This window comes from Euprymna scolopes, chromosome 6, assembly GCF_053919585.1.
Source record: "Euprymna scolopes isolate OS-2025 chromosome 6, ASM5391958v1, whole genome shotgun sequence".
In the NCBI taxonomy this organism is placed as follows: Eukaryota; Metazoa; Mollusca; class Cephalopoda; order Sepiida; family Sepiolidae; genus Euprymna; species Euprymna scolopes.
This window is the reverse complement of record NC_136487.1, coordinates 30,963,540-30,976,192: the sequence shown is the minus strand read 5'-3', so window position 1 is coordinate 30,976,192 and position 12,653 is coordinate 30,963,540. Positions and strand designations below refer to the sequence as shown.

General features: G+C 29.9%; 1 protein-coding gene across 2 annotated transcripts in view; it reads right to left on the bottom strand.

The window, feature by feature from the left end:
• LOC145277603 (arachidonate 12-lipoxygenase, 12R-type-like) overlaps positions 1–12,653 on the bottom strand; it is a 135,909-nt gene that overhangs the window by 38,136 nt on the left and 85,120 nt on the right. For both annotated transcript variants that reach the window (XM_080129122.1, XM_080129123.1), the window contains exons 9-10: positions 9,531–9,627; positions 6,250–6,367 (exon numbers count right to left, since the gene is read on the bottom strand). In XM_080129122.1, the coding sequence (XP_079985248.1) occupies positions 6,250–6,367; positions 9,531–9,627 (215 nt within the window). The remainder of the gene's footprint in view (positions 1–6,249; positions 6,368–9,530; positions 9,628–12,653) is intronic.

The window sequence follows — 12,653 nt, the reverse complement described above, 5'->3', positions numbered from 1 at the left end:
TACCAATGCTGTACATATGTACATGTGAATGGTTATTTGCCTCTTGTCCGTTTAGATTATTCCACACATTTGATCTCCCTATCGTCCCCTAACAATGATTCTCATACTTGCCATTATTACACTACATTTCCATTTTTTCTTTTTACAAAGGAATCAGATATGGCAGTAATACTCCATTCTTGGACGTATTTGTCTCCTCTATAGGTAGAGAATTGCATCAGCAGTGATATATCTACTGGATCGACAGACGGATACCACCATTTTTCCAGCGACCTTGATCTATGGGTTCCATTTCAGCTCAGGAGTAAAGGTCAAGCCTAGAAGCCTGCCAAAACATGAAGCCTCATTCAAGACGAGAGCCATTAATTTCAATTCATGTAAAGACAGAAGTTTGGTTTTGGATACATTTATAGTAACCAACCACTTTTTCCCCATTGTACCACATGCTCAAGATCAGAGGAGAGAGAATCAGAGAGAAATTGATCGTTACGACCTTTGATGTGCTGCTCTCGTTACAACGTTCCTTTTTTTACAATGACTGCTTTTGTTGATGCTATATTCAGCGTTATAATGCATTAAAACTTCAGTCGTCAAGCTCCATCTTTTTTCTCCAGTAACTTCAAGCTCATTATTCTGACTGCCCCCCCCCATTCTAATCGCACTGGTATTACGAGTAGAATCTGTCTTAACTTTTGTCTGTTTCATGACTTTTTCCAAATTGTTATCTTTCCTACATGTTTTCCTGATAATAACTTTCATCAAAGCTCCTTGATGTTTTTCTCGCTTCTGGTTCTGAATCATGTACTATTTTCTCTTCTCTTCCATTGTTGATGTTGAGATTGATTTTTCTGTTGAATCTTTAATTAATCTTCCCTTCCGTAGTAAAACATTTAACTATTGAAGAGTTGATTAGAACTGGCTTTGAAGCTTTTTATGTGATGTTCTATGGGGTCCTATATACGGTATGTCATCGAATGAGGCTGCTAAAGAGAACTTTCATTTCTCAACGTCAGTCTCAAACCAAACCCCATTTTCCTCTCTGCTTTTCATTTGTTTTTCCTTCTGCCAATGCTTATCGTTAGCGTTTCTTTATTCAGTATTTTTTTTTTATTAGTGATGGTTCTCATCTCTGATGTAAAACATGCGGGATACTGTATATTCTATCCTGTAGCAGTCATCTGCATCGACAAAGATAAAAAGTAATAGAAAAAAGTGTGGTTGGTTCTACACAAGCCTTCACCACTATAACCAAATCAGCTGTATGGATTTCCGACCAACTTAGTGATTTCATACGTCGAAATCGACGGGAGAGTCCATTTATTCTCTCTCTCTCTCTCTCTCTCTCTCTGTATATATATATATATATATATATATATATATATATATATATATATATATATATATATATATATATCTTCTACTTATATATGAACTACTTTGCCTGTGTGTGCTTGAGTTCATTATCTATAGACTGCGAAGCATCTAGTGCGATTTTTTTTTCACTCAAATATACTTGATCTGTCTGGAAGTGCTTTTAGATTTGTTTTGTATCTGAATGCCTCCGATAAGTATCGAAAATCTATGGGATGAAAACAAAAACTCTGATTAAAAAAAGAAATCCGATTTTGAATAAAGTTAATACTTTATGCACCCTAAAATCAAAATTGTATTCGGGAATTTTTATCACAGCAAAAGCCGAAAGACCTAGTGCATGAAACTAACAGGCGAAATGAATCTTTATGCTTAGAGCACAATTGAACGATGATACTTGAGTTTTCCATTTTATACTTTCAGTAATAACAATTAATATTATAAAATAAGCAGTAGGTCCTCTACATTAAAAAGTAAATTACAATGTATTGTAGATTAACACTGCGGGAATGCATGTGATGGTTCCCCCTGATGCACCACGGTGGATCCCCTACTAGAGCAGACAATCAATCGAAATGATTAAAAATGAGCGATTAACCTGATTCAATGCGATTAAACAATACAACTAAAATCTTTTGTAACTTCTGGCCTTACTGATATATATATATATATATATATAGATACATACATACATACATACATACATACATACATACATACATATATATATATGTACATTCATATGCGTATATAGACATATCTGCATGTACAGATATAGATATATACATATATATGCATATAGATAATTACACAATATGTACGTATATATACATACATATGTATACATATATATAAATATATGCATATATATGCATATATATATTCCTATATAAAATATATATACACATATATACATTTACATATATATACATACATATGTAAATAGATATACATATATATACATACATATAGATACATACATATATATACATACATATGTAAATAGATATACATATATATAGATACATATATATACATATATATGCATATGCATTTACATATACACATATATACATATATATAGATATATTTATACACGTATATATATCCAAATATAGACATATCTATACATAAATATGCACATATATATACATATATATACACATTTAGATACGTATATACATATATACATATAAATACATATATACATATCTATACCTATACAAATAATTGCATATATATACATATATAATATATATATATTCATATATATACATATGAAATATGTACTTAGTAATATATATACATTCATATACACATATATATACATATATATATAAATATTTATACACATATATACCCACATATATACATATATACGTATACATATATACATACGTTAATATATATATATACACATATATACATATATGTACATACGTATATATATATATATACATATATATGCATATATATACATATATTTATACACATAAAAACAAACATATAAACCTTCATATATAAATATAATATACATACATATATATATATACATATATACATATATATGCATATATATATACCCATATAGATATATATATATATATATATATATGCATATATATACACACATATATACATAGATATATAAACATATATATACATATATATTCATATAAAAATACATGTATATACATTTATATACCTTTATATATGCATACATATATACACATATATATGCATACACACATATATTTACATTTATGTATACATATATATACATATATGTACACATATATACGTATATATATCTATATACAAATATGTACATACATTTATACATATACAGATATACATACACATATACAAGTATATACATATATTTATATGCATATATACATTTATACATATATATATATGAATATATATTCATATATACATATATACACATACATATATATACACATATGTATACATATATATTTATATATACATATGTATTAATATTAACATATATATGTACATATACAGATATATACATACATAAATATGTACGTAAATACACATATATACATATATATACATATATATATACACATACATATATACATATATATATTTACATACATATACATATATACATATACATTTAAGTATACATATATATACATATATACAAAGATATATGCATACATATATTTTTATATATTTATGCATATATTCATATATATGTATATAGATAGATATACGTATATACCTATTTATACATATATGTATACATATATATGTTCATATATACATACTTATACATGTATATATACATTCATATATATACATATATGCACATATATATACATATATATATATAAACATATACATATAAATATATACATATCTTCATATATTTACACATATATATATACGTATATACATATAGATATACATACATATAGATATAACTTTATATATACAGATATATACACACACGTATGTATACATGCATAAGCATATATGCATATATATACATATATACATGTATATGCATAGATGATGATAGCAACGCATTGTCAGACGAGTGCTATTCCCTCACACACTTAAAGTCCATGAACCCAAATGCCTGACGGAGTATCTATACAAAGATAATGTTACAGAGATTTAGCTTTGTACGACAGCTAAGTCTCTTTCTCGGTTTAAAATGTTGAGATCCAGCAACAAGCAAGAGCAAGATAGCCAGCAACCAGTTAAACTGCAACCAGCTTAATACGGGTACTGGTCTCCCACTTTATGGTTTTTTAAATCAGAGATTTGTTTCTCCTAGAAAGGTCGCCTTCACTACGGCTTACGAGAGTCCTATTCACCCCAACACACACACACACACACACACACACACACACACACACACACACACACACACACACACACATATATATATACACACAAATATACACGGTGCTAGTTGGCCGTCGACCCCAAAAAAGGGATCATTCGCCCGTTTAGAAGGTTTTGTTTTTAATCCTTCAAGGAGACTAGCCACCCTCCCCATATATACCTATACATAGATATATACATATATATACATAGATATATACATACGTATACACATATGTATACGTATCTATACATATGTATGTACATATATAAACATATATCCATATATATACATATATATGCATATATGTATATATATATATGTACATATATAAACATATATGCATATATATACATATATATGCATATATTCATATGTTTATATATATACGCATGTATATATATACATACATATATATATATATATATATATATATATATATATATATATATATACAGTAGCTTCCAAAACTAAGGGACAAAACTTTCTATCCTTTGCAAATGATTCAAATTTTAGTATGTTTTTTTTTTGGATGATAACGACTACCAGTTGTAAAAATTTCAGCCTTTCACAGTTGTTATTTCTAACAATTTTTAGGTTTTAAATTTTGTCCCTTAGTTGTGGATGCTACTGTATGTATACACACATATACATATATGTATACATATATTTATTCATACACACACAGACGCACATATATGCACACACATATATATATATACACACATATATATATATATATATACTAGCAAACAGTTAATAAAACATGTTAAAAACACTTTGAAATGAGTTAAAAACATATTTAATCTGAAAAGGAAACACTAAATAAGTGGATAGTCCTTAATCCGCGGAATTTCGAAGAAATACTTTCCTTCTCATCAGAGGGTATGAATTAGCAAAATGCGGGATAGGTTTTTGCATGCAGAAGTATTTGATGAAACAACAAGTAAATCAAAGATCTTACTTGAAAACAAAAAAGTGAAGCAGAGGGAATATGATGAAGAAAAAGGTTATTACACATGAATGGATAGTCTGGTGGAAGATAAATAACCCAGTGACGGTAAAATCCAAGTATATAACTTCAAGAAAGTTAATTGGAGTTCTATTTACACAAGTAAAATCCCAAAATCCCATAATTGGAGGAAGATGGTCCATAATAATCCAAAGGCAGAACTACATGGAAAAATTCACAAAAATGTGTACAAGGAAAAAAGTAAAAAATTCCAATAATATTAATAAAAGAAAAATAAGATATGTTATTCATTCTACTGCCGAGATATAAATATTAAAAAAAAATTATATATATATATATATATATATATATATATATATATATAAATATGTATATATATAAATATATATATGTATATATATAAATATATATATAAATATATATATATATGAATATATATATATATAAATATATATATATATATGAATATATATATATATATATATATATATATATATATATATATATATATATATATATATAAACGTATTTCATGACAGCAGGAATTGTTCCCCTACGCTGATAATTGTGTAACCATGAAAAACTAGTGTCTTTAAGTATTAAAAATAATGATTATTTAATTATAATTTCTAAGCCCTTTTAAGAATAATGAAGGATATCTACAGATTTTTTACTTACGCTGTCAACTAGCATCTATTTAAGTGTCACGACTTTCTCTCTTGTCTAGATTGTCAAAGTGTATACGTCCTCATTCGGTGTTTAATCGTTCTTTATATCCTTCATTTCCGTAGTAATTTTTGGGTTGTCTTGCAAATAGAGCATAAGATGACTTTGTTGTTGTGTTCAAAGCTCCTAACCAACGAGAATTGTCACCCCAACTCTCTGATGACTGCGTAAGCATAAAAATTTGGTATAAATGGACAATTATCTTCTTCTTCTTTTTCTTCTTCTTCATCATCATCATCATCATCATCATCATCATCAAAAATCGCGTAAAGGCCCTTAAAGTGTTCATCTAGTGTGGATAAATACTTACTTATTAATTTCAAACGTATAAAGAGTGTGTGGTGCCAATAACTTCAAGATTGGATGAGATATTGAGACGTTTCTATACAAGGCTGCAATAGCACCTTCCATCAATAAATGCGTCCAGCCTGTATGAAGTAAAAAGAAAAAAACAACAACAAATAACAAACAAGAAATATTCAGAATAGAATTCTTTCTTTCTTATTGATAAACTAATAAACGAAATCTACAGAATTTAAATACATGAGACTCGTTGCCTACTATCAACCGAGATAATATATATTTCTACCCCCCATTCACCTTGCATTTTTTTACATTGCTCGTTCCTACAACTGCATTGTCATATCCCCCAAACCCATATTTTTCACACTATATACAGTGTTCAAGCAAACTACAAAATCCTCCATATATATATATATATATATATATATATATATATATATATATATATATATATATATATATATATATAAATAAATGTATATACACACACACACACACACACACACACACACACACACACATATATATATATAAATGAGAGCATGAAAAGTAATATGATTAAGCTTAAACATGGAAAGGTAAAGGACTAGTTGTTAAAACTGGGAAAGAAAAGGACATGATATTCTAGTAAAAAATGTAATAAATTTATAACTAAAAATATTGCAGCATTAAGAATTGATTATATAATGTTGTAAATTGAATTTAAAAAATTCTTAATGCTGCAATATTTTGTGTATGGCTTGGTATGTTCGTTTCCCATCGACTCGAAAACAGCTCGGTCGATTTTTATGAAATTTTGCACAAATATATTTATGTGCTTGTCAGTGTTCTTAGATAGGTTTTGTATCGGAATGTCTTCGATAAGTATCGATGATCGAAATAATCCGATGAAGAAAAAACAGGCGATTTTGACCAAAGTTAAAAGCTTACACACCCTGAGATCAAAAATATATTTGAGAAGTTTTATTATCCCGAAAACTGAAAGCCCGACATATAAACTCAACAGTAGGTTCTTTGAGGCTTATTCGAAATGACTGTTTCTGTTTAAAGTACAATTGCACCATGATATTTGACTTTTTTCATTTTAAACTTAAATTCAAGTCATTATCACCGCACAAGCAGTAAGTCCAGGCATATAAAATCAACAGTAGTTTTTTTATATGAAAGGAGCGCGTGTTTCTGTTTAGAACATAACTGATTTTTGCATTTTAAACTTTAATTTAATTCATTATATAGAAAAATATTTTTATGAACTCAACAGTAGATTCTTTACAGTGCAATACAGACTACAATTTATTGTAGACTAAGTCACTGTGGGTGACATATAAAGCTTCTTACCGGTGCACCGCGATGGGTTCCCAATTAAAGCAGGCAATGAATCAATTTGTTAAGAAACGAGCGACTTCACCTATTTCGATGACAGTAAACGTATGGGAGTGTGAAACGTTCGTTGATTATCATTCAATCACAGGCAACGTCGTGTCTCCCTACTAGTCAATGTTAAAATACCTATTTGCGCAATAGAGTTTTTGGAAAGTTAAATTAAATAAATTTAGATTGGATTAGTGAATTAGTTGAATATACAAGAGACGTTAAAAAGGTAATGCCTCCTATTTTTTTTATTCCGCACGAATTAATCAGAGAGGATTGCGAATTTCATTGTAATGATGACTGAACATGAATTCATGAGTTGGAAGTTTCATCTCTCTGTTGCAGATATTAACGGTATTAGACTCTAAGAAAGCAAACCCTGTCATAGACGTGCGCCAGAAACAGAGATTAGTCATTGAATCCCTCCATACAGATAAAAATTGAACCGATCAACATTCATCGTTGCCTACTTAATGTTTACGAAGCCGATGCATTTGACCTGAGTACATTTAGGACATAGGATCGTCGATTTCAGAATGGCGACAGATAGATGAGTGACAAATAGTTTTCAGGAGTTTTATGACCGAGGTCTCGTTCATCGCTGGCTATGCTTTTAGAATGATGGTGACCATGTAGGAAAATGAATTTTGGAGCAGAAAAGACCGGTCGTTATAATAGTACAACTCCAGTCTTATTAAGTCTTCAACGTTTCAGATTTTGAGTTTAAAAAAATAGGAGGCCTTACTTTTGGAATGATGCTCGTAATTGTTTAAAATAATATGTTTTAGGTAGTTTAGTGGCGATTTAAACACATATAACACTACCATTTTCAGTGTCATGAGCTGACTGGTGAAATTAATAATATATTTTTATAATTAGCCAGGTTAAAATGAAAAGTTAATTAATTATTGAAATAATTAACTTTAAGATTACCGTATCATTTGAATTTGAGTAAATAACAAATTGTTAAAATCAGTGAAAAAAAGAAAAAGAAAAAAAAAGATAATGGTTACCAAATGCAGATACGTTCAAAAACAACAACGAGTTTGACCTGCCAACCTTTTGTCAAAAGCAAAACATTTTAAGAAGGTGCACGGAGTTGTCAAAAACAAAACAAAATAATTTAGATTTTAATAAAATTGAAAAATAAAAAACCCACAAAAGTGCCGAACATTGACAGGTGCGATGTGTCAACTGATCAGGGCATAGAGTGCAAAGTTTGACACAAAAATTTAGGAGTTGTCAAAAAAATTGAAGTCTAGATCATTAATTACGACACTATCCATTGGCTGCTCTAAAATGACCAATCATATACGAGTCCGGAGAAGGGGCGTTTTCCCTTGCGTTCATCCATGGTAGTGGCGTCAAACCATTGGCCGACCGTCCTGATTGGCTAACCAACCAGAAAGCACATCTGCAAAAAATCGGGCCCATAAAAGGAGGACAACAAGTAGAGAAATCGAGTTGGTTCGTTGAGAACCAAGTCCCTCGCCAACAACTCTGCCGCCGCCGTACATGCCATTTTTGGTTATCAGACTTTCCAACAGTCAACCATATCTTCCCCGTATCATTGGTATTCGACTATTTTTAACTAAGTTTTTTTTTCCTACGTATTATTGTAACGCTAACGTGTTTAAATAACTTTTATTATTGTTGTCGATCAGCTGTTTTCCTGTTTTCTGTTCCTAAATCCGTTTGGTAACCGCAACTACAAGCATTGGACATTCTTTTGTCCGAATCACCTCAGGCGTTCTTTTGTGAAATTATTCTGACATAAAGTGAGACATGAACTGCAGAAACCCTATGCAGTCACGAAGCCGTGACCACGCCAATATCGTGGCAAAAGATAGGACCATTCACACACGTTAAAATACACGCGTTAAAATATACCACTGAATATATACATGTCTGACTTACCCAAGTGAAAAACAGCCTGATGAAGTGAAGACTCTGCATTGTTATACCACATTTTTGCCAGGAGCCAAACATTCTCTTCGTCAGTTGGCAGAAACACCTGAGAAATATTTGTAAAACGAAATATTTTCATATTCAAACATGCGAACACAGACTAACATATGTTATACATTATGAACCCTATGTCGATGATGATTAAGTCATTGGTTCCAGTCGTCCTGAACCTCCACTGGTATTTAACAACGCTGACCCAGGAGGTGTAGTTGGAGATTGCGCAACTCTTGCTACGCGTAGGCACTCTAACAGTCGGTATTCATAGTCTGTAAAGACTGATTGAAAGCTACATGCCCAATCCATATATATTTTTGAAATTGGAATATTTAGGCAGTATTTTTTCATTCAAGCAGACATCTATATTATAAACTATATTATAAATCTAACCTGTCTGTTTAAATGTATGTATGTATATATGTATGTATATCTAAAACATTCAACAGAGGCGACAGATTTTTACGAGATTGATATCGTTTTGAAGCTCGACCCTTCGGACGACAAATACATAGAAAGAATGGCTAAAAATATTGATTCTTATACCCTCAACTGGGCACTTTCTACAGGGAGGGGTCGCTTTTTTCGCCGATATTTTCGAGAGTCATCCCCTATTTTCGATTGACTAGCCTTAATTTAAACCTTCGCCACCTAGGCTAGTCTAAAATACAATAGGCACTATTGTAATATTTTGATATTTTAATAGGAATATTAATAAACTCATATTAGTTGCGCATTTTTAATTTTTATGTCCAAATAGTATTTTTAATCCTATCAAGAAAAATAAAGATCAACTGTTTCCAAACATATTTGTTGATTAAACATATTTCCCATTTCTTAGAATTTTCACAGGTTCTGCTAGTTATTGAGTACAACAGAAATACTTTCCTTTATAATTTTATTTTCTATTTTCTGTATAATCTTTTTTATATCCAAATCAAAAATATTAATCAAAGTCCTATAGATATTACCAGTGCTTTCAATTTTACCGCGAATCATCTTCAGATGGAATTCATGAAGTAAACTTCTTTTTTAATATGGAGGTCACCACTTATCAAGGCCCGGAAGCCACTCGGGGATAAGGGTTATTGCGTGTACAGTAATCAATGGGATAGTATCGTAGTAATCGTTAGTATTGGAGATTTCATAAAGTGTCTTACTTAAGGGGGCTGTTCATCGGGAATTTGTTTACGTTGGACTTGAAGACATCCAAGTTTTAATCAGGTGGGAAACAGGAAAACAGAAGAGAGTTCCATAGGCGTGCAGTTCTAAGAAAGAAACTTTGTTCATGGAATCTACGTTTTGATTGAGGCACAGATAAAGAGTAAGGAAAATTATTGACAGTGGTTGAAAATAGAACTATATCTGTGTGGGTATATGAAAAAGTTTTGTACAATGTTGAAATATTCCTGAAGAATTTCTTTTTTTCGCTTCTTCACTGATTTTTCTTAATTACACTTTGTCTCGGCAGCCGTGTTAAACGCATATCTTATTTTTCTTTTATTAATATTATTGGAATTTTTTTCCCCTTTTCCTTGTACATATTTGTGAATTATTCCACGGATTTCTGCCTTTTGGATTATTTTGGATCTTCTTTCAATTACGCGATTTCCTTGGATTTTACTTGTGCGAATGTAAATTTAATTAACTTTCTTGAATTTACATTCTTTGATTTTACCGTCATTGGATACTTTACCTTTCACAAGACTATCCATTCGCGTGAAATCACCGTTTTCTTCGCCATATTCCCTCTGCTTCACTTTTTGTTATCAAGTAAGATCTTTAACTTACTTTCAGTTTCATCAAATACTTTTGTATGCAAAATCCGATCCCGCATTTTGCTAATTCCTACCCTCTGATGAGAGGGAAAGTATTTCTTCGAAACTCCGCGGATTAAGGACTATCCACTTATTAAGTGCTTCCTTTTCAGATTAAATATGTTTTTAACTCTTTTTCAAAGTGTTTTTAACATGTTTTATTAACTGTTCGCTCCTATTATAAGCTCTATCTCCTATTTGGTTTTATCGAGCTTTTACATCTGGTTGAGATTTCATCATAAATATTAATTCTTTAATATGTATGATATACTTTAATTTTACCATCTTGGATCATTTTGGTAAATGTAATCGTAATTTTTATTTGATTTTATATATATATATATATATATATATTTTGTGTACAGAAAGTTGTTAGTTGAGACAGGTCATTGGTACCGTCGGTTTCAAGCCCGATAATAAGGCCCGTTTAAGGTATCCTTATCGAGCTCTCTTCAGCCAATATTCGTCAGAGACGAATATTGGCTGAAGAGAGCTCGATAAGGATACCTTAAACGGGCCTTATTATCGGGCTTGAAACCGACGGTACCAATGACCTGTCTCAACTAACAACTTTCTGTACACAAAATATAAGTACGCTCTTAAAATTTGGATTTTCCTTTTAATTGAGCACTCTGCTGGAATTCTTCTTCCAAAAAAACTAATCATATATATATATATATATATATATATATATATATATATATATATATTATTTAAAAGTATTACACAAATAGCGACTCTTCAGACCCTAAAATACATTTGTCATATATATATATATATATATATAAATGTATTCACAGTCCCTATTTATAGGGAACAGGCAGTTTTAACTCATCCTCATTATGTATATATATATATATATATATATATATATATATATATATATATATATATATATATATATATGAGGATGAGCGAGATGAGTTAAAACTGCCTGTTCCCTATAAATAGGGACTGTGAATACATTTATATATATATATATATATATATATATATATATATATATATATATGACAAATGTATTTTAGGGTCTGAAGAGTCGCTATTTTTGTAATACTTTTAAATAATATAATGTTTACACTTGTCCAATATTTTTTTACAAAACCATTGTAACACATAAAGAAATACACCATATGATATTCTTATTTAATATTCTGTTGTTTTGATTTTGCGAGAATATATATATATATATATATATATATATATATATATATATATATATAGCATTTCAACACGACTTCGCTCGGGCCCTATGTACTGT